We start from the raw sequence: 24,091 nt of genomic DNA on the forward strand, positions 1-24,091 counted from the left end.
TTTGAGAAGTGTATTGTAAGAATCCAAGGGCTTGTTAGCCAATATCTTTTGAGTCTAATAGTGGGGGATTGCCAAAGTTATGACAACTGTACAATAAAGCACAAGAGCTCCCCACCGTGTGGTCTGGTGTCTTCATTTAGCGCAGTAAGAATATACAACAAACATCACACTCCTACCAATGGCTTGTAACAATAAATTGGGTGTCACAGACAGGACTCCTACGAGGCTGAGAGGGACTGAACAGCTCTTGAGCTATTTATGGCTGGGATGGGCTTGAATATCTCCATCTCTGACTGGGGGACAGGATGGATCTGGAACAGGGAGAAGCAGGACGTGACAGCCCCGGAAATGTCAAGCACAGACCCCTTTCCCATTATGGACAATACTTGCCCTATACTCATCTACATATGTGGAGTACTGTGTGCCATACCAATGGAAACACAAAAGGATAAAAAGATTCAAGACTCCTTACTAAAATGTCTAGATAGAGAGCAAAAAGAGAGAGACATTTCTATAAAACCAGGTTGACTCTTTACAAAAACGTTCATACAGAGAGCATGAGACAAGACTCTTTTTTACCAAAATGTGTAGATAGCAAAAAGAGAGAGACAATTTATTACAAAATTTGGTTGACTCTTTGCAAAAACATTTTAAAGTCTTGGTTGAGTCCTTATAAAAACACCCACAAGATTTGGTTGACCACTTATAAAATTGTTTAGATAGAGAGAAAAATGAGAGAGTAAAATTGGAATCTTTGTTGAATACAGAAAGACCTGTCCTGGGTTGCAGCGTATTCTACTACCATCCTCATGAGCTGTTGAAACCAGGTGGGGCAGTGTTTCCTTGCCTCCTCCCTCTGGACTATCTTCTGCTAATGAGCCCATCAATGCCTGGCCGAATGATTCATCATCCCACTGGGAGATGCTCCACCCAGAAGGAGGAACCAAGCACTTCATCCTGGATATAATCTGAGATTCTGAGCACCACAGCCACCCTTGCCACTGGATTCCCAGAGGACAGGAGCTACACAGCCACCACTGGACCCTCTGAGGAAGAGCAGACCCCTCTACAGGACCACCACTTCAACAGAACCACATCCAACACTTCAGGAGGACTGCAGCCACCATCTTATTGGACTGCTACTGCCACCCTGCCTAACAGGGTATCAGGTTGTATCCTGACTCTGTCAGTTTAAACCAGTGTTTTCTGCCTTTATTTTTTCTTTAATTTCCCTGTTAAATTGTTATTCTGACTTGGTGCCTCCCACTGGTTTGTTTTCAAACTAGTACACATTTTGGCACCCAACATGCAGCAGGGTACTGAAGAAAAGTCAGAATTACAATTTTGTATTGTAGAAGCCACCTACTCATTATGATGCTCATGGGTCTTGTACCTAGCTCTCTACATTTTTTCTGCGCAGGGGGAACTACCTGACAATTGCAATGCTCCCGTGTAGATCAGGGTATGTGCACCAGTTTGTACAAATTTAGAGGAAAATATCCTCTGATAGACGGGAGGTTACAACCAGCCCTCCCCCACCAGGTTCAGGAAAAAAGAAATTTTCCTTGAAGGAAAGTGAAAGAAATAAAAACTATTTATTTAACAAACACACACAAAAAGGATAATAATGCTAAATGACAAAGCCTCTCGCTCTGCTGAGAGAAAACCTGGGATAATTTTAGAGTCCTTCCATAGGTCTCTTTCTCCTTCCCTGGAGCTGGGTCATGGGTCCACCTCCAGGGCCAAGGCCTCAGTGGAAAGTCCTCCCGATGTATTCTGATGTTGAAACAGTCCAAAAAAGAAGAAGAGGAAAATCCAAAGTCCCAGGTAAAAAACAAAGTGCAACTCTCCGTCTTTCTCCAGAGAAAAAGAAGCCAAAAGCTGGCTGAAAAGCAAGCAAGCTGCTTCCTCCCGCTCCCGCCACTGCAGAACGCAGAGAGCCGTCTCTATCTCTGTGTCCTTAAAACAAACTGCTTTGAAAAGTTTTGCTCAGTTTTTTCTCTTCCCCCTCTCAGGCTCAGTTTAAAGGCACAAAAAGGCACAAAATTAATTTCTGGGCATAGAGCAGAGATAGGGGATACACATCATAAAGTCACCGCAAGACAGTATGGTATAAAATTTGCTTTATTGGTCTATTATGCCTATACTGCATGATAACCTCTGAGGCAATGAACGTAATTCGGAATACATACTCAACTTGGCTTGCTTGTCCTAAGTCTAGGCTGCTACATCTGGGGCCTCAACAATTGCACCCAGCCCCTGGGGAAAGGAGTAAAGAATGTTTTTTTCCAGTCTTTCAGGCCTGACACAGCAGATTTTGAAAATATTGAGCTCCCTCTGGATGTCGAAGACAGCATAAACTTGCTGTTAGCTCTGCTTTGTCTTCTCTGTACGGTCTGCATCATGTACACCATGCTTAGAGTCAGAGCTACGGCACAGCATCCTCAGGATAAGAGGGGAAAAAAAGAGCAGAGCAACAAACATCATGTCTATACAGACTGTCACAGAGGAGAAAGAAACCAAATGCAAGACAGCAGCGTCCATGTCTATCCAGACTGACACAGAGAAAGAAACCAAATGCAAGACAACAGTGTCCGTGCCTACACAGACTGACACAGAGGAAAAAAAAAAACAAAGGCACTCTCAGCTTCTCCACACAAACCGTCACCGAACCAGAACAGCCTAAACCGATTGCAGTTTACCCCGTTCAGAAGAAGAAATCAAAAAGCAAATCAGCCCGCATTGTGACTGACGAGGATGCAGCAGGACCTTCGCACCCAGCAGAAGAGGCAGAGCCAGAGATCATCACTCGGTCGCTATCCCTGGGTGAGCTGCGTGACCTGCGGAGGGAATTCACCCGCCAGACGAACAAGTCCATCCTGACCTGGCTGCTCCGCATCTGGGACGCTGCAGCCAATGACACCATTCTGGACGGAAGTGAGGCCAGGCAGCTGGGATCTCTGTCCCGGGATGTGGTCATTGACCAGGGGATCGGGAGAACCCAAGAAACTCTCAGCCTCTGGTGGCGACTGCTTACAAGTGTAAGGGACAGGTACCTTTGTAAAGAAGACCTCCAGGTGCACCAAGGGAAATGGAGCACAATGGAACAAGGTATCCGGTGCCTGAGGGAATTGGCTGTGCTGGAGATCATTTTCTCAGAAGACGGGAGATTTCCTAAGAGCCCAGATGGTGTCCAGTGCACATCACAGATGTGGTTGAGGTTCGCACGCCTTGGACCAGAGATGTACTCCTGTTACCTGGCAACACTGCAATGGAGGGAAGGTGAGGACAGGGTGGGCGTCTTGGTGAACAAACTGAGGATTTACGAGGACACCGTCACAGCCCCATTTCGCACTCATGTCTCATCCGTGGAAACAAGGCTGGCTGAGCAAGTCCGGAGCTTGATCAAAGAAGGCCATCAGAAACTGGAAAACGAACTTAAGGAAGAGATTTACCACTCTCCCCAGAACCAACAAGAGTCTCTGCCATTAGGAGCAAGCATCCCGCAACTAGGGAGAAAGGATACACTCCACGAGGTAATCTCTGTTTTTTCTTCAGGAACATGGAGAAGATATGAATAAGTGGGATGAAAAACCCACCTCCTCCTTAGTAGCCCCTGTACATGAACTAAAAAGAGGGACTACTACCACAAGAAGCTCATCTAGAGTCAATGCTGCTCTGGTCTCTTGTGCACAGAACTCCAAATGGTATAGGAATGATAGTATCACTGATCCTCTTGAAGGGACCTCAGGAGCATATTCACCGGAAGGCAGCAACATGTACCATGACCAGGAATAGAGGGGCCCTGCCTCTAGCCAGGTAGAGGAAAGGGAGAATCGGGTGTTTTGGACTGTGTGGATCCGATGGCCTGGCACATCTGACCCACAAAAATACACGGCTTTGGTTGACACCGGTGCTCAATGTACTCTGATGCCATCAAGGTATGTGGGAGCAGAACCCATTTCTATTTCTGGAGTGACAGAAGGATCCCAGCAGCTGACTACTGGAAGCTGAAGTGAGTTTAACTGGGAACGATTGGCAGAAACACCCCATCGTGACAGGCCCGGAGGCCCCGTGCATCCTCGGCATAGACTATCTCAGAAATGGATATTTCAAGGACCCAAAAGGACATCGTTGGGCTTTTGGGATAGCTGCTGTGGAGACAGAAGGTATCAGACAACTCAGCACCTTGCCTAGTCTCTCAGATGACCCCTCTGCTGTGGGACTGCTGAGAGTTGCAGAACAACAGGTGCCAATCGCCACAGCAACAGTGCACCGCCGGCAATACCGCACCGACAGAGACTCTGTGGTTCCCATCCATGAGATGATTCACAAACTGGAGAGCCAAGGGGTGGTCAGCAAGGCCCATTCACCTTTCAACAGCCCTATATGGCCAGTGCGTAAGTCCAGCAGAGAATAGACACCGACGGTGGATTACTGTGGCCTGAATGAGGTCTCACCACCACTGAGTGCTGCCATGCCAGACATGCTGGAGCTTCAGTATGAGCTGGAGTCCAAGGCAGCAAAGTGGCACGCCACCATCGATACTGCCAATGCCCTCCTCTCCATTCCTTTGGCAGCAGAATGCAGGTCCCAGTTTGCCTTCACCTGGAGCGGCGTGCAGTACACCTGGAATCAGCTGCCCCATGGGTGGAAACACAGTCCCACCGTTTGCCATGGACTGCTCCAGACAGCACTGGAAAAGGGTGAGGCTCCAGAACATCTGCAATACATCGACGACATCATTGTGTGGGGCAACACAGCAAAGGAAGTATTTGAGAAAGGAGAGAAAATCATCCAGATTCTCCTGGAAGCCAGCTTTGCCATCAAGAAGAGCAAGTCAAGGGACCTGCCCGAGAGATCCAGTTCCTGGGAGTAAAGTGGCAAGATGGACGATGTCAGATTCCCACTGAGGTCATCAATAAGATCACAGCAATGTCTCCGCTGACCAACAAAAAGGAAACACAAGCTTTCCTAGGTGCCATAGGTTTCTGGAGAATGCACATTCCCGAGTGCAGCCAGATTGTGAGCCCTCTCTACCTGGTTACCCACAAGAAGAATGATTTCCACTGGGGCCCTGAACAGCAGCAAGCCTTCGCCCAGATCAAGCAGGAAATCGCTCATGCGGTAGCCCTTGGCCCAGTCAGAACAGGACCAGAGGTGAAGAACGTGCTCTACTCTGCAGCCGGGAACAATGGTCTGTCCTGGAGCCTCTGGCAGAAGGTGCCTGGTGAGACCTGGGGTTGGCCACTGGGATTCTGGAGCCAAAGCTACAGAGGGTCTGAAGCCAGCTACACTCCCACAGAGAAGGAAATCTTGGCCGCCTATGAAGGAATCCAAGCTGCCTTAGAAGTAACTAGCACAGAGGCACAACTCCTCCTGGTACCCCGATTACCAGTGCTGGGTTGGATGTTCAAGGGAAAGGTTCCTTCCATGCATCACGCCACCGACACCACACAGAGCAAGTGGATCGCCCTCATCACACAGCGTGCCCAAACTGGAAACCTGAATCACCCTGGGATTCTGGAAATTATAACAAACTGGCCTGAAGGTGAGACTTTTGGATTATCTTCTGAAGAAGAGGAAGAGCAAGTGGCTCGTGCTGAGGAAGCCCCACCATATAATGAGCTACCGGAGACCGAAAGACGTTATGCCCTCTTCACTGATGGTTCCTGCCGAATTGTAGGCGCTAACTGAAAGTGGAAAGCTGCAGTATGGAGCCCCACACAATGTGTTGCACAAGCTACCGAGGGACAAGGTGGATCGAGTCAGGTTGCAGAGCTTAAAGCCGTCCAGCTGGCTTTGGATATTGCTGAACGAGAGAAGTGGCCGAGGCTCTATCTCTACACCGACTCGTGGATGGTAGCTGATGCTCTGTGGGGATGGCTGGATTGCTGGAGAAAGGCCAACTGGCAGCGCAGAGGGAAACCCATCTGGGCCGCTGAGATTTGGCAGGACATCGCCGCCCGAGTAGAGAAGCTGACCGTGAAGGTTCGACACGTGGATGTGCACGTACCCAAGAGTCGGGCTAATGAAGAGCATCGCAACAACGAGCAGGTGGACCGAGCTGCCAAGGTGAAAGTATCACAGGTGGATCTGGACTGGCAGCACAAGGGAAAATTATTCCTAGCTCGTTGGGCCCATGATGCCTCTGGTCATCAGGGGAGAGATGCAACATACCGATGGGCCCGTGACCGAGGGGTGGACCTTTTCATGGACAGCATCTCACAGGTCATCCACAGTTGTGAGACCTGTGCTGCAATCAAACAGGCCAAGCGGGTGAAGCCTCTGTGGTACGGTGGTCAAAGTACAGGTATGGGGAAGCCTGGCAAGTTGACTATATCACCCTTCCCCAAACCCACCACAGCAAGCACTACGTGTTGACCATGGTGGAAGCAACCACTGGATGGCTGGAGACCTACCCTGTGTCTCATGCTACAGCCCGGAACACCATCCTGGGCCTGGAAAAGCAAGTCCTGTGGAGACATGGCACCCCCATGAGAATCGAGTTGGACAATGGGACTCATTTTAAGAACAGCCTCATAAACACCTGGGCCAGAGAACACGGTATTGAATGGATATATCATATTCCTTATCATGCACCAGCTGCCGGAAAAGTTGAATGCTGCAATGGACTACTTAAAACCACCCTGAAGGCACTTGGTGGGGGGACCTTGAAAAATTGGGAAGTGAACTTAGCAAAGGCCACATGGATGGTCAATACCTGATGGTCCACCAATCGAGCTGGTCCCGCCGAGTCTGAACCCTTGCACACAGTGGATAGAGACAAGAGTCCCTATGGCACACATGAGAGGCATTTTAGGAAAGACTGTTTGGATTAATCTGTGGGATTGTCTTTGCTCAAGGACCCATTGTGCACCACAATTAGACCTAATCTTAAGGTTTCCCCGTCTTTCTGCATTACCCACCAAGTGCAACCAGATCCTTGAGCAGCTGTGAAAGAGGCTGAAGCCAGAGAAGTGGCTATAGGAAAGACAGAAGTGTAGGCAGCAGCTGCTGTAGAGCAGAAGGAAGCTGCAGAAGAGGAGGCCAAGGCATACTGGGAACCTGAGGTCTTCATACGGTAAATGATCCTGTGAGTTCTGGACCCTCATCCAGTGGCTGCCTGTTGCCTGGAGAGGGAGAGGAGGCTTCAGAAGAAGATGTTACTTGCTGCTGAGAGTGATCAGGAAAAGAGGCTGAAGGCAGAAGGGCTATTTACTGTCCAGCATGGTCATATTAGGAGGCTTCAGGCGCAGCTTTGGGATGCGTAAGAGAGAATCTTTCATAAGGAATTGCAGGATGTAGAATCTGGAATCTGGACCCCTAGTTAAAATGAAACCAGAGATGATGGACAGGGTCAGCAAACTGCTACAAAATAGTGCCGTATAAGGCAACCAAAATATCAAAGTTATTGCAGGATAAGTTTAATGAGAAGGGAGATGCTGTACATATTCCCAACTCAAATATGGAGGTTGTGTCTGGACTAATCCAAGTAGAAGTTGTTAGTCCAGGCACAGGCAAAAGTATACAGATTCAAAGCAGTGGTTCAGTTATTTACCCAGTTCCACCCAGTGAGAAAATGGCAACCACCTTACTGCTCTGGTGGTATAGGAGTGGGCCATGGGTAAAGGAATCAATGATATCTTTCACAAAAGGATAAAGATCCAATTAAACTTAAGCATCACCCAGGACAACCAGTTTTAGCAGATTTTTTTTCACTACTGGAGCAGTGACCTAAGATGCCTTTCAGCAGCTATTTGTGGATAGCTACCAATGCCCATGATAAAGAGCACTGTGTTCATGCCAATGGATACTACCTTCTTTTCAACCACTGGTTTAGGACTAGGCATTCTTCCTTTCCCTACAGGAACTATGACAAAAGCAGTGACTGATGCTAACGTCAAGCATTCTAACTGCATATTGCTGTTGTTTTATAATTAGTACCTAGCACTACTGACCCAAGATATTTCAGCAATGCGTCCTTCTCCCTTCAGCCTGTTAAACACGAACTATTGTAGTAAGACTCCAACGTAGCTTGGGAGCTAATACAAAAATGTGTAAGAATATGGAGGCCTCAGAGCCAAGGGCTTTGCCTTGCCATGCTCTGCTTCACACTGGAAGGAAATAAGATTCTTTCTGTTGCTTGTAAGTTTGTCTGCTGTGATGTGTATTACTTGTAGCACTTGACCTGAAGACTTCCCCTGAAACAAGGTTCATACTTGGTGTCAGAATTTTGAAAAAAAACTGTGTACTTGTTACAATTGTAACGGGACCAAAGCCCCATATATTTTTCAGTGTGGTACCCAATGGCAGGAATTAGCCTGCCAGAGAGCCACAAATAATTATCCTAAATCTTACTGAATTGAAGAATGACAAAATACACAGCCCCTTTGGGGTTGGCCTGGAGGAGTTCAGATGAAAAATCTTATTCCTATCTAACAGCAGAACACATACTGGATTAAAATGCAGTGTTTGAATTCCTTCCCTATATCCTATCAGTGTTCAATTTGACAACCCCTCAGAGATGGATGCGCCCTTAGCACACCCATTATTGAACAAGAGCTACATGGGATGCTCAGCCTCACCAAAAGGGAGTGCTCCGTCACCATCCACAATGCTACAACTTCAACTGAAGAGGCCTGAGCAAAGATGAAGGAAGCTGCTGACCAGATGACTGAACTATTCCAATCACTCCAACCAAAGGACTGGTTCAATGAATAAGCCTTAAACCCCAGATTTCTTCTGTTTTGAAATCAAGGGGTGGGGAAAGCGTTTGACATAAATCAGGACTGTAATATTGGTGGGATTTTTGTTTTTAATGATGAGCATGGACCTTATTTGCAGCTATGATTAGCTGCTTACTGTCTTCTCCTTCCTCCCTCTTCTAGCCCTCTGTCCAATACATAGAGATCACCACAGCCAAAGATGAGCCATATGCCCAACCAATAGTAAGGAATGTTTGAGCCACTGGGCCTTGTGGAGGACCTGGCATAAGCATGTTCTGTCTCAAACATTTTGACTGTTCTGGCAGGAAAGCTGTGATTAGAAGAGAGGGTCTCACTGAGATGGGGCAGCACTCTGCTGAGCCGACTCCCTGCTCCACCTGGAGACTCATGCTCAGTTCCCCACCCTGGACTCAACTCGTTGGAGAAGGGCTCCAAGGGCTGGCTGTGCATCCAAGAACAAAACGTCACAAAAAATCTCATTCATGTAAGAGGTTGCACCAGGTTAACTACAAAAGGAAGCCAATTGGACTTCCTTGCTCTCTTTTTCCTCTCTTTCTCTTTCACTGTGTCACAATTCCAGCTCTGGACCAGTCACGCAGTGACACAAGGCAGGATGTAAGGACTGGTGATATTCTTTGTTCTTTCTTTTCTGCTTTTATTTCTCTTCTTCCTCACTCTGTCTGGGCAAAGCATGGCTATCATTTTCTATTCCATACTCCATACTGAAGTTTGTTGTGGGAGAGTTGTGGAAGTGTTGTGGTTTGTGAGCCAGCACCTTTGAGTAGTGTTTTGAGAGACTTTAATATTAAAGTGTAAAAGTTACAGGCTTGTTAGTCAGCACTCGTGGAAGTCTTCAAACATAAGGGCTTGCTAGCCAACACCTTTTAAGTTTAAATAGTGGGCTGTTTGCTGGACACAAGGCAATCACACAAAAAAGCACAAGAGCTCCGTGAAGTGTGTCCAGTGTCTTTGTTGAATCTTGATGAGAATTTATAATGAATATCATGGCCTCTTACTTATGGGTCATAACATGCACAAGCAGAAATTCCTTTAGCTAGTCTTTCGGTAGTGTTTAAGTGTCTGCTGAAGAGGTAAGTTTGAGCAGTGGAGAAATAGGTCAAAGGGAAAGAGAAGAACAATGAAGGAGAGGGAAAAGCTGAATAGTGAATAGGAGGTTTAAGACAAGTACAGGGACATATAATAAAATTAGTAAATCTAACAGTTAGAACAAGTGAGCAGTAGAGTTTTTACACACCAAACAGCTATTGCTAAAGAACGACTCGATCACAAGTAATCAGTTTGTATACTAAAAGACCAGCAGAAACGTACAAACACCACTATACAGCACAGAACTGGTAAAGCCCAGTTCCTAAAGAGTTTCATTCTACTTCTTATAAAAGCCTATTCTGATGTCTCAAACTGGAGTATGTCCCCAAACAGAACAGGCCATAATGAACTAAGATTAAGAGGAAGATTCTGGAACTGTAGCCATTTTACCAAAATAAATACGTATTTACATACAAATATTATACTTTAAAATGCATACACTGTATGACCCTCAGACCTCATGTAGAAAAAATTTTTAAGCTATTTTGTTACACAAGTCCTGAAGCTGCCCTAAGCATCATAACAGGAACATGCTTGTATAATTTTGTCCACGAAAGAAATACTAATTCAACACAATTAAAAACTTTGAGTCAAAAGAGCACTTTTAAAAAACACTTACTTTTACCATCAGAAGCACTCTTGAATGCTGCTGTATAAACACAGCCATTCATTGCACTTGAGAGAAACCCACAAAGTCCTCCTGCACTAGAGTATATGGTTACCATTCATACACAAAACATCTGGCATAGGAAATGTCTTGCTGCTTGCAAGACAACAGTAGGTCAACAATGGAATGCTACCATAAGGAATGCAAATACAATTTTAGGATACTGCAGGAGAGATTACAACAACCAGACCTGCCAAAGGTAACTGCTCAAACTATAACATAAACATAATTCAAGTAACCCCATTCACGAAGGCTAAACTTGAACTGTAACAGGTACAAAACAGGAAGTTAAGAGTATTTAATTTACAATAACAAAACGAAGGCTAAGCATAGGCCTAATGACTGCTCTGAAAGCACAAAAGTAGAAAAGGATGATATGCCATTGTATCTATACTGTTAGAATAAAGTCCTGGTACTGTCTCAAAGGAAAAAAATAGAAAAAAATGCAAAAATCCAAATAAATCCTACAGTTTGATGCAGCTGCTTTTAGCAGGCTGAACCTTGTGACTCAAATCCTTTCCAATCTGGAAATAAGTATGTATCTGAAACACATACTGAAATAAAAAAGGGAGAACCATATTAAAAGAATCCACTAGTTCTACCTGCAGATAAGTGTATTTTTATCTTACTATGATGATGCAAGCTCCAGTGTTGATTTTCACTATGATTTCTTTGTCTGCTTTTCATTGCAAAGACATTACAGCTTTTCACACCACTAATGTAAGAGGACAAACGGGAAGTTCATCACATATTCAGAGCTCTTTCAGTGCTAGTAATAAACTACAGATAGACTTAACTATATTGGTTCTCTACGTGACTTCAAACTAAGTTACTCAATAAAGTTACTTCAAGCTTTTTACTCAGCTGGAAACAAGCAGCTCTAAGACTGAGATATTTGGAAACCAAAAAACTAAATGCTGCCAACGAACAGTATCATCTGTGACAGCTGAAATCAGCTGAAATGGTAGCCAAGCTTACTAAGTTGCATATGTAATAAAAACGCTTTTACCAAAACCCATCAGATAAAAGTTCTCTTGCTCTACATGATCAAGTAATTAGTGCTTAAAAAAACCTCACTATCTTGCAAAGTAGTTCTAAATGTGCTTTGTAGCAGACAGCCTTTAACTAGAAGAATTCTCAGACTATTTTCAACTTTCACCAGACATACAGAAAAAGTTCAAGATAGGCTAAAACAAAATGAGTTTAAATCTGATTTAACACACAATAACCCTCAAAACTATATCCAATGTTGCTCTCTCAAGCCATAATTTGCATGTTCTAAAAACTTTTACCACTCCCAAAGTAAATATTTTACAAGCAAGGGCAGTGATACCCATATTTTTCAGGAGTTTATTATATGTTTGTAATGCTTTTTAGATTTCTTATATAAAGCCATGCATTTCTGTTCCTTCACTTTATGAAGCCCTACTACACTGTGTAAAAAGTTCTGTGCTACTGCAGCAACCAAAATTAATTGTAGTCCTACAAGCCCTTCAATGATAAAAAGTAAACAAGTGGATTTCATCATGAAAGACTTCAGTTATAAAAACAGTCATTTACCAAGAGGTTAAAAATATCCAGAAGCAAATTATGGTGTTACCAAAGTAGTTCTGATGAAAGATTACAAAAAAGCCAAACAATAACATTAACACAACTAACACAATATCCAAAAGTACCATGTTCACAAGTGAAGTAAATGTAGTACACAACATTGCAAATAAAACATGTCTACCAAAGTGATGTGCAAATACCAACAGTTAGAGATGAAAAACACTTAGGGGCAGGAGTGTGGACATTAAAACACATGCAGTCTGAAGAATTTCTGGAATTTCTCTGTAGTCACCTGATATTAAGATTCACAGTAAATTTGTTGCACCTCTACTTGTTGGACAACAAAGGAATCTATTAAGACGACTGCCACAGCACATCCTTAAAGCAGCATTAAACCACTGCTGACTTTGCAAACATACATTTAGCCTTGAAAACAGTGACAACAATTAAAAACTGGTTTTACTCAATATGGCCAAACTATACATCTATCACTAATTGCTTTTATCTAGTTCGATGAAATCATACGAGACTATTAAAGGTTTCAATGCAATAAATCAAACCAATAACATCTGAAAGGAAAAAAGTCTAATTAATTATTCATCCCAAATCCTTTAAAAAAATATTAACTTACCAGCTTAATTGCCACATAGTCATTTGTGTACAAATTTTTTCCTTGAAAAAGAAGAAAAACAAGAATGTGAGACACTGGCTTTTCTGTTCAAATAAAATGCCATTTAAACATCATGAAAGTCTTCAAAACATTTTTCACCTAAGGTGCTAGTTGTTCTGGCAGTGACAAGAAATGTGTGTTCATTAGTCTAATACCTTACTTTAAAAATTTTTCCTTGAATAGTGTAAGAGGTGGAAATTTCACAGAGTTTCAGCTATTTCACCAAGTTTGTGAAACTTTTATGTACTAAAAAAGCTTGAATATTGGCAAATCATTGTAACTGGAATGGGATATCCTACATTTTCATCATTATTGCTGAGAACTATTTTAAACTTACTCTAAAATTACCATATAATTTTGAAACATCAGCCACTAATTAAAACTAGAATTAACTAGGAGTATTTTTTTCCTCAATTATGTAATTTACTAAGCTAGAAGTTAGGACAGGACAATAACATTCCTGACAGGCTTACACCACTTGGAAAACACATCTGCTGCTTTAAAAGAGATTCTGTAACTGGATAAGAACTTTTCAGTATCACTTAAAACTGTATGCAATGACTAAAATGTTAAACAAGTTTTATAAAATTAAAATTAAAAAATAGTGTAAAATTTAAAAATAGCAGATAAAGGAAAAATTAAGCTATCAATTCCAACATTTTTTGTTTCTTTACAATCTTCAAATGCATTTAGTGTATATTATTCTTAATGATAATCCTACTTTTTTCTCTGTAGTATTACTCAGATCTGAATTTCCCATATTTAGCTCAGTTTTGTTAAAGAAATCCAACGGGGTAAAGACACGGACCAAGTCTAAAGAGTTCCCTGTGAAGACAGTTACACAGCATCATAGAATATTTGATTTGGAAGGGACCCACAAGGACCATCAAGTCCAACTCTTAAGTGAATGGCCCATACAGAGATTGAACACATGACCTTCCTGTTACTAGCACCATGCTGTGACCAACTGAGTTACACCAATAGTCAAAGACTGATTTAAACTCTAATCATCCTTTTAAAAAATAGAGTATTGTTGTAAAGCTGAAACAAGATGCATTAAAAACATGCATCTCTTAGTGGATCAACTTCCCAAAAAAAAAAACCAAAAAAACAAAAACAACCAATTACCTGATGCCTTCACAACAACAAACACATAATCAATGCCAGCAGCATGCCATAATCTGACCCAAAAAAGGATGTGTATTCCAAGACCTATCTAGAGACTAGAGTGGAAATCCAGGCATCATAAGTATTTCTTCTCTGATGACCATATCAGTTACATTTCTGATAAAAAGTGTACTTTGTTTGAAGTTGTTTCTTTGTCTTTGTATGGTATTACAATCTATAAAACACTTAATAGAAATTCTTGCAGGAGCCCTGCTCATTCCATCTCTCAGATATAAAAATCACCTACTCTGAGTAAGTATCAAATCCAGCTACAGTTAAGTAGCTGGATATTGAGTTCCAAAAGCTGTAATGACATGTTTATTCTGAAGTAGTATCAGAAGGGACACTAACTTTTCAGGTGGTCAGTCAAGACAATTGTCTCTTTAAAATACAGCAGACAAGTATAAATGACGCCACTGTTGATCTGTCTATAAACACACAACAGGTCTTGAGTAATGCATCACTTGCAACAGAAACAAGTTCTCTCTTACTACCTCATCAGTTTATCTTAACTAAATCAGTTTAACTTAACTATAACAAAGAGCCTTAAAATTAACAGCTCAAGATCCAAACCAATTTAGTCCTTTGCAAGCTAATGGTTGAACATCACAGATAGTAATTTGCTACACATAGCCAATTTCCCATTTGATCCATAAGCCACTACTGAAGTCTGACCACTGCTTTCTTCTCAGGTGGAAGAACTACAACAGCTCCCAATACATAACTGGATTTTTATCTTCTGAACGCAACTTCACCACTCTACAAGTCTTTACTCTTCCTTTAAGTCCCTCAGGTTTAAACTTAGGACACATGCTCAAAATATACTCCCATTTGCAGAAACACATAAAACAAACTAAGTGCTTCTGTACATCTTTGTAGAAAGGATGCACTCTAAGTACTTGCTACTGTAGCAAAGCAAGGGATAAAAAATTTAAATCAGAATCTATAATAGCAGTATTAACTCTTGCTTTCAGTAACTTCCATTTAAAACATCTTACCTCACAAACAACAATAAATAGGGATTTGAAATATCTAGTATATATGCAAAACCCAAGGATATTAAAATGAGAAAGCCACACTTGTCCTGGTAACTGTTGCAGGACAGTACACTGCCTTGTAATCTTCCTCCTATTTCTTTTACCTACTTGTTCTATTTTATTTCAGTACTATCAAACTGTAAGTCTTAACTATTTAATACTGTATTTAAAATAATTGTTTCACTCTGTACCAGCTGCAAGTAAATGAATTAATCAGATATTAATTTTTAATGAGCTCTGTACATTGTGACCAAATAACAGACAAAAAAATTAAATTTATTAGTTTGCAGTTGCCTTTATGGAAAATTAATCTTGTTAGTTTGACTTAGTTCATTAAGAGGATTGAAACAGAAGTTACAATTTGAAGACAGTATGCAAAAGTTTTGAAGTAAGGAAGACCTATTTTTCAGCTTAATTTGTGGAAAGGCACATATGCAACACTGTAAAAGTCAAAATGTATCAATTTTGTTTAAATACTATCAATAATAATAACAAGAGTACCTATTACTGAGACTGCAAAATTCAGTGTCCTAAGTCAGAGCTGCAGCAATATTGTCTTTAATCCCCTTACAGTATTAATTTGCTAAGCTTGTTTACATCCTGACAGCCCCCACAATGCACTATATTAAAAACATGTTATATTTTATGCAAGCACTCTATCACAAATATTGCCTGAAGGCCAATGAGCATTAGTTCTACTATAGGCAAAGACCAAAAGAAACAACACCTATACAGCCCACCCTCTTCTCAAATACCTAACTTTGAAACCCACATCTATTTAATGCATGAGGCACTTTAACTGAAACCTTCTAACAATACTAGAATAAATCCTTACCATTAAGTGTCAAGTTGCATTTGTTAACACATACAGAATTTGCACACCTTGAAAACCCTGGCTAATCATTCTGTCCATCCTGGAAATACAAAACTAAACAAAGTCTTCCAAAATCACAGACCCATCAGTGTCTATTTTACTAAATGCTAACATTTCATTTGGACAGCTTTACTGCCCAAATTCTTCAAAACTCTATAGGTCCTTCTCAGCCTGTGCCTTCTCACCATCTGATTTTCACCCATCTGTTCACCAGAGAACCAGAAACCGAATTATCTCAGATTTCCTCTACATATTGATTCTCACTGCCATGTTTAACAGCAACTCAATGTTTAGCCTCACTACATTAGAAAAGAAACCAAGGAATTTCTGCGCTCACTGCTATTAAAAATGCTGTAGTACCTGGTACTCCAAGTATCTCCAAGAGAACCGTCAGACCTACAGGACAGGGATGTGCCTCACATACATTTAGCCCTAAATATACGTCAATAAACTGGCTCAGGAAGTCAGAAAAGACATCTACAATAACCATGATGTAACTTCCAGCATCTTGGAAGAGAAAACTGAGTGAATTTAGGAGAGCACTGCACAGTTAGAAAACACTTTAGTCCCAGAAAGTATCCTGCTGTGCAGATTCTTCGTGTCATCAAGCTTGCACTGGCTGGGGTAAAGCCAGAAAAGATGGGTTAAATATGCCTTGCGTATCTGAAACTTCAAAGCAGTTTAAACAGCTGCATGGTATTCATACAGAAATTTTTATGCCTAGACTGCATAAAAATGGCCTTGAATAATGTAAACGGAAATAAAGAAACAAGGATCTTACCTAACCGTAGTTCTCCAAAATTACCGCATCCAATTTTTTTACCAACTCTGAAGTTAGGGCCAACCATTAACACTCCAGAATTTGAAGAACTAGTTCCACGTGGATTATGGCCTGATCTCCCACTAGGCCGTGCCATTCTTCCATCTGGTTTGTCTTTGTCTTTCTTTTTATTTTCCATGTCAAGTTTACGGTACTCCACTTTGACGTATTCCTCTCTTTAAAAATCAGTATAAGCAAATTCCAATTGGACAATGTGAGAATGAAAACATCATGAGTGAAGTGCCCAGCTGGTTACTGTCAGTAAGCAGTCAACAGCAGCATGTTCATCCTGTTTGCAAAGCCTTGGAGGTATCTGTAGTGAAATGTACTTCCAGAATGCACAACACCAGCAATATTTCCTAGTCTTTAGACAAACTCTGTTAAAAGAAAAACAAAGTTATTTGAGACACTAAGCTTCTTGCATAAAATTACCTTTCTCTTCAACTAGTCACACAATTAAGCTATAACTAAGTGTATTTTGCTTTACAGATCTATGAAAAGCACTACTTTAAGGTTAATTGTCTCTATTTCTAGTATGTAATGACAACAGATACTGGTGTGACTGAAGTGTGCCAAAATTTCAACATTTCAAGGACTAGTTTTAAAAAAGCAACAAAAAAGCCCTATAAAACTTCTTCCTGAATAAACACATTTAAAATTGACCCTTGGACCCATTCACTCCACTTTATGCCAGCTCTGCAAAAGAAAGCATTTTATTTATTTTCTCTCAAATATTATCTGTTGTTTTAAAGTAAATGCTCAAGCTGCACAGTTATTAAGTTACAGAAATATATTGTATTTTCTGAATTGTAATTTCTGAGATGCACAAATTATAAACTCATGGCAAGGACACTTGAGTTCTTTCAGTAACTCCTAGAATCTAAAAAAACCCTGTATTTATTTACTCTTCCCTACTATACTTATGTCATAAATCTGTTTCCCTGCTCCCCTTCTCCCTTGTTTAGCATCATTGCCTAGACACTAATTCCTACATGGATTTCAGCAAAAACAATGTTATCTTACTACTGCAATAAAGAACCATAAGAAAGCTTTTGGTTTTAAATCTCAGTTATAAGAACACTAGATACTGTTTTCTATTTGATGACAGTGGCATAAAACCTCATAATTCAGAAGGTTCTACACATGCAAAATTCCATTATGAGTTAAATACCTGTCCAAAAATTATTTTGCTACATTTGCTTCAATGTTGGGAATACACTGCAGTAATGGAAAACATCCTCTGGAAAAATGTAATTCATACTCTACAGCCTATTTTAAAAGGTAGTCACCAGGAACTTATTTTTAACACTTTGAGCTGAAGACACTTTCATTTCATAAACCAATTTCTCACAAAGTAAAATAATTACTTACATCATAGGTTACTGCAAAATTTCAAAAATCAAAGAGATAGTAGTGAAAATACACCAAATAATATGAACAGTCATCTGAATAATTGCATCTGCTAAATCATACATAGTTATAGCATGGTTATAACTAGATGACATTTAAAAATCATTAATCAACAGCTAACTAACCTATTACCTGAATGGATTTGTTTGGCAAAGAAACATGACCACAAAACTGTGAAAGGGGGAATGAAAGGCTTGTCTGAGAGCAATCAAAAAACACAAATGCAGATTCCAATCCAAGATGACTTGCTTAATGCTAGGGAAAAGGACTTCAGCAGTAAATAATGAACGCTGTGGTGTTTTATGGTACAGACAGAAGCATTTAAGAGAAAAAGATAGGCACATTACAACATAATCTTGTAGGTTTTTAAGCACCACCATCAGGTACCCTAAAGTCACTTCCTAAACCACAGATCTCAAAGGAACAGACTCAACGAGAAACAAAAGGTAATTTTCCCTCACCCATCACTACAAAAGCTAGGGAAGAAGTGTAGACATTAAGAAAGCTAGACATTAAGTGTATTGAAGTAGAACTTCAAGGTCACCATTCAGTTCTTAGAAAGAAGGTCAGCACATCTGATGCAACAGAATGCAACTAAATATTTCAGGTACCAAAGAAAAGAAGACTTATGTTCCATATCTTACTTGCTTCTTCAGCGAGATCTAACAATAAACAATCCTAGAATTTTTAGTGTACCAAATACATTACGAACAACATAAATTTTGATTTCCAGAAATGTGTCCTTATATGGACAAGTCTATCTATTACAGAGTAACTTCTGTCCTTCCCTTTCCTCCTGCTGAAACAACAGATACTCCAGTTACATTATGGGTAAGCTTTCTTATATAAACTGGCATTAGTACCTTTTAGAAGATACCTGCTAAACAAGCAGCACAAGTCCTACGCATTTTTCCCACACTATGTATTAAAAAGAAGACATGCAAGCATTCCTGTCACAGTTTCTCCAGGACACAAACGTTCTCTTACAACATTTTCCTAATAAAATAATCTGCAACTAAGTCAAAATAAGGACAGCACTTATGACTTTCTTCATACTGAAGTTCCTGTACAACATTTTATGATGTATTTACCTTAAAAAACACAAAAAGTTTTCATGGTTATTTTTATTTGTATTGCACTTACCTATGGCAGTGTTATACTGTTGATGGCAATATCTTTTCTTCACCATAATGCTCACATTCTAGAGGAAAAGCACCAAAAGGCAAAGAGACACATATATGTAGTATTTGCAATTACTTAGCATGTAAAAATTTCTGATATAGAATGAAAGTACAGTTTTTGGAATTGCCTTAGTTTTCTTAGACTGTTAAGGAAGATTCAGCAGATTTTTCTCAAAGACTCAACATAATTTTTAAGGCTCAGAAGTCAGACATCATTCAAAAGTGTGCATCATCTGAAGTGAAAAAGGAATACATACAGTATAAGCATTCTAAATTATTTCAAAAATTATTTTCTTGCTTTGTGATAGTTACAGGCACTCTGAAAAACATGCCATCCTTGTCCCCATTTTGCAGCTTGATTTTGTTTAATTTTCATTTTTTCATCTCTGCCTACAAAAATGAGCACACTTAAACCATAAACTTCAGCCCAGCATCAGCAAATGTTGTTAGGATTTAAATAATTGCTCTTAGCTAAAGAAGTATATGACTAAACATCAGGATAGTGGCAAACACACCATCAAAGCCAAGTTAACAAAGCAACATCACAGGACTGAAATGACTATGTTCAAGTACAAAGAGAAAGAGAAGGCAAAAGAAGCTATCAAAAAAAAGGTCAAAATGGTATTACATTGAAGGAAAAGTAATTAGATCTCAATTATAAACTAAATCTACAATCCATATAGACTGAAGATAAAATATAAAACAAGATTGGAAGAAAGCAAGTAACTTCAGAGTAACTGAGATGCAGAACTAACAATAGCTACCAGAGGTTACTTTTTTTTTGTGTAAACTGATAGACTTTTCCAAGCACTCTAGAGAGACCAGCTGAAAAGTAAGGAGAGACAAAGTGAAGACAACTAAGTGACAACAGACTTTCAACTGACTGACAAGTCTCACAAACTAACACCTGCAGAAGTGTCCCTAGATTAGAGCTATAAATCTACACATCTCTCTAAATCTCAGTTTGAAAATGCTCCAGTTAACACTACCAAACACTATATGCCACGTAAGAACCCTATTCTGTAGCAGCAACAACTCTCTAGGATACTATATAATGCAAAATAAAAGTAAAGCTCATTTAAGTACCTTCTTCATTCATGTGTTTCTCAAATGCCTGATCCTGCAGCAGCAGCAGGAGTACCACTGTAATTATACACAAGCTGACATGTTCCGAAGTGTTGTCATGACAATGTTCACATTCAAGTGTGTAAGTCACCTTTAAAATAAAAACTTACTAGCTACTTCATTCCTTTTTTATGTTCCACATTTACTCCTAAATAAACTAATTAAGAGAACATTAAAGTTGCTAAATAGACCATTCCACTGCCCAGGAATGACAAACTTAAATGAAACATGCAACCATAACTGCTCCCTTAGGTAACATAAACATTACCCTTCACATTGCAATTACAAGAGTCTCTATCACTGCTAGTATCAGTATACTAACATTTTTCTCTATTTTTAAGAAAAGCATACAGTAGCAAAAGAGCCACAGAGGAAAATAAAAAACTGATAGAGCGTTAAACTAGATTGGAAGAAGGAAAAGGACATAAACAGGTTTGACAGTGATAAGCAATGGGATAGTATGAAAGCTAAAAAAGTTAGCAGAGAAATTTTCCACCTTTTACAGTCTTCTGTGAAAGTGTCCATTCTCACGCAAACTAAGCTGAGAGACTGTTTCCTACTTTGTAAACTATTTGCAGGGGCAGGGTGTTGTGAGAATGCAGTGGATAATGTTTCAGTTCACTGAAGAAAATACTTTAAAATAGGCATCGTAGCATTCATCCAATCACTCTGGGAGGTGATTGGTCAAGCACTCAATAATGTTATACCACTTTTGCGAACAATGCTATATAAATGAGTCCGTAATTAATTAAAGGATTCCATCCCATTTACCCTGGACTCCTCTGTCGTGCTTCTCACCATCCCTGCAGGTTACAGTGACAGGATGGTATGCCAAAACTCGAGGAACTGAGTGCTAGTGAGATCCTTAACCTGATCCATGAGATGTCAGCTACAACAGATCACACCCGAAATGTTTCTACACCAACACACACAGCATGAGGAACATCACTGGAATAAATGAAACCAGGCAGGATGAGCCCTGTGACTGGAGTGCCATGTTGGACAGTCACAGGCTCTTCAGGAGGGACAGGCAGGGCAGGAGAGGTGGAAGGGCTGGAATGTACAGAGCCTGAAGTTGGCAATGGCAGGGTGACAGTGTCTGAGTAAGAATTAAGGGACACACAAATAATGCAGGTGTCATCGCAGAAGTCTGCTATGGGCCACCGAGCCAGGACAATGATGCCAGGGAATTATTCTTTGAGGAACTAAGGGACACCTTCAAAACAACTGCCCTTGTCCTTATAGGAACATCAATTTGTCGGATGTTAACTGGGAGCATCACACAGCTGGCAAAAACAGGTCCAGAAGAGTCCTAAACCTGGATAGCCTCATGATACAGCTACTGAGAGAGCCAGCTAGAAAAACTGCCCTCCTTGATTTGTTGCTTACTAACAGGGAGGATCTCATGAATGAAGCTGCCTTGGCCACAATGACCACGAAGCAATCAAGTTTAAAATCTCTGTTGTCAGAAGGAAAAGTGCCAGCAAAATTCCAGCCCTGGGCATGAGAAGGGCTGACTTCAAGCTGTTTATGGAATGAGTAAGGTGCCCTGAGAAATGCTTTTTGAGGGTCCATCAGGTCCAGTCATTTTTTAAGCACCACCTCCTAAGGGCACAGGAACAGGCAGTTCCAAAATGTCAGAAGTCAAGCTGAGGAGGCAGAAGGCCAACTTGCCTGAACAGGGATTTTCTCTTGCAAATAAGGCAAAAAAGTGAGGTGTATGCACAGAAACTTTAATGACCTGACACACTGAGCAACCTGCTCCTGGAACATTGCAAGAAATGAATGAGTGCCAACTGAGGTGATTTTCCACAGACAGTAAAAAACATTTTATACTGAACTTCTCTGTTTTCAGAAGAAAGTATTTGCAAGGTGCAACTAAGAAAATACTAGTGGTTGAGGTTAGAAGTGAAACATGTCTCCCATAACCCAGTCTGGTGGAATGGAAGAACTACAGAGATGCTGCTTACCACCTCAGGGAGAAAATCCATGTGGCCAAAGCCCAACTGAAGCTGGACAGAAGTGTGGGGAACAATAACGAGTTTTTTTTCAAATACATTAATGGCAAAAGGCAATCAGAAATAAAATCAGCCCATTACAGAATGAGGATGGTCATCTCACAAATGTCACAGACAGAGACAAGGCAGAGAGAAGTATAATGCTTTCTTTGCCTCTGCCTTCAACACTGATGACCGGTCAAGAGGGTCTCAATACTCCTAGACGGAGGACTATGGCTGTGAGAATGACAAACTCCCAGTCAATCCTGAACTTCTGTGGGACCTGCTGCTTCAACTGGATCCCTAAGAATCTATGGGGCCTGATGGGTTTCATCCAAGAATACTCAAAGAGATCACTGATATTATCACAAAACCCTTCTCCATGATTTTTGAAAGGTCTCGGGAATCTGCTGAAGTCCCACTTGATTTGAAGTTACTAATGCCCCAATATTCAGGGACTGCAAGAAGGATGACCCCAGAAACTACAGGCCTGTCACTCTAACTTCAGTTACTGGTAAAATTATAGAGAAGATTATTCTGGGAAATACTGAAAAACTCCTTAAGGTCAGTTCACCACCACAACCAGCACAATATAAAAAAACCATTGAGCTGTTAAGAGTGTCCAAAGGAGGGCACGAGGATGGTGAAGGGCCTTGAGGAGAAGCCATGTGAGGAGTGGCTGAGGTCACTTGGTCTGTTGAGCCTGGAGAGGAGGAGACTGAGGGGAGATCTCACTGCAGTTACAACTTCCCCATGAGGGGAAGAGGAGGGGCAGGCACTGATCTCTCCTCTGTGGTGACAGTGACAGGACATCAGGGAATGGCCTGAAGCTGTGTCAGGGAAGGTTTAGGTCAGATATCAGGAAAAGGGTCTTCACCCAGAGGGTGGCTGGACACTGAACAGGCTTCCCAGGGAAGTGGTCACAGCACCAGCCTGAGAGAGTTCAAGAAGTGTTTGGGCAATGCTCTCAGGCACATGGTGTGACTCTTGGGGTGTCCTGTGCAGGGCCAGGAAGTAGACTTTGATGATTCTTGTGGGTCCCTTCCAACACAGGATATTTTATTATTTTATGAAAGACAGTAAAAAACAGTGCTGGTTTAAGCACAAGGAACTTAAAATTCACCCAGCCTCCTGGCATTTTCATACCTCTGCGTTTCTCGCCTCTCAAGTATCTGCTCACATACTTCTAATCCAAAGGGCTCATGATTTTTGGCAATGACAGTAATTTAGCAACACGGCTTCTCCTCACATCTTCTAGAAGAGTGCAGAAGAAGTTTCTAGTGCCTCCACTACAGACTTCCAAGAAACTTTCTCTGACATCACATGTAGTTTTTATGGAACACTCCACCTACTACAAAGCCCTTAACTGAGATGGGGAACAGTCATGTTCACTTTCCAACAATCATCTGAATGTTACAAATACATTTGGACTACAGAGAGAATAATATAAGACTCCACGCAACAAAACTCCTTTAGAAATACTTAAGAGTAGAAAATCTGAAATTCATTCTACAAATCTGATACCAAGCAAGAGCTTCATTGTGAGGTCATCAATACAAAATTTAAATATCTAATCAACTATGTCTGCTATTTTTGTATGCCTCACGGAAAGGTTAAACTGTTCTTTCAAGATTAGTTATTACTGCATAATTTTCATTCATCTTTATATACATGTCTCCATACAACAGAAGAAATCTACGGAATTTCAAATCCACAGCAAATAGGCTCATAATTGAAGACCCCTTGTAAGTTTAGG

At 41.0% G+C, this 24,091-nt stretch overlaps 1 protein-coding gene across 4 annotated transcripts in view; it reads right to left on the bottom strand.

Moving 5' to 3' along the window:
* CSNK1G3 (casein kinase 1 gamma 3) overlaps nt 1–24,091 on the bottom strand; it is a gene marked incomplete at its 3' end in the record, with an annotated part of 81,292 nt that overhangs the window by 46,687 nt on the left and 10,514 nt on the right. For all 4 annotated transcript variants that reach the window (XM_082301260.1, XM_082301259.1, XM_082301258.1 and 1 more), the window contains exons 2-4: nt 19,176–19,233; nt 16,584–16,999; nt 12,686–12,726 (exon numbers count right to left, since the gene is read on the bottom strand). In XM_082301260.1, the coding sequence (XP_082157386.1) occupies nt 12,686–12,726; nt 16,584–16,761 (219 nt within the window). In that variant the 5' untranslated portion in view covers nt 16,762–16,999; nt 19,176–19,233. The remainder of the gene's footprint in view (nt 1–12,685; nt 12,727–16,583; nt 17,000–19,175; nt 19,234–24,091) is intronic.

This window comes from Coloeus monedula, assembly GCF_965178545.1.
Source record: "Coloeus monedula genome assembly, chromosome: Z".
In the NCBI taxonomy this organism is placed as follows: domain Eukaryota; kingdom Metazoa; phylum Chordata; class Aves; order Passeriformes; family Corvidae; genus Coloeus; species Coloeus monedula.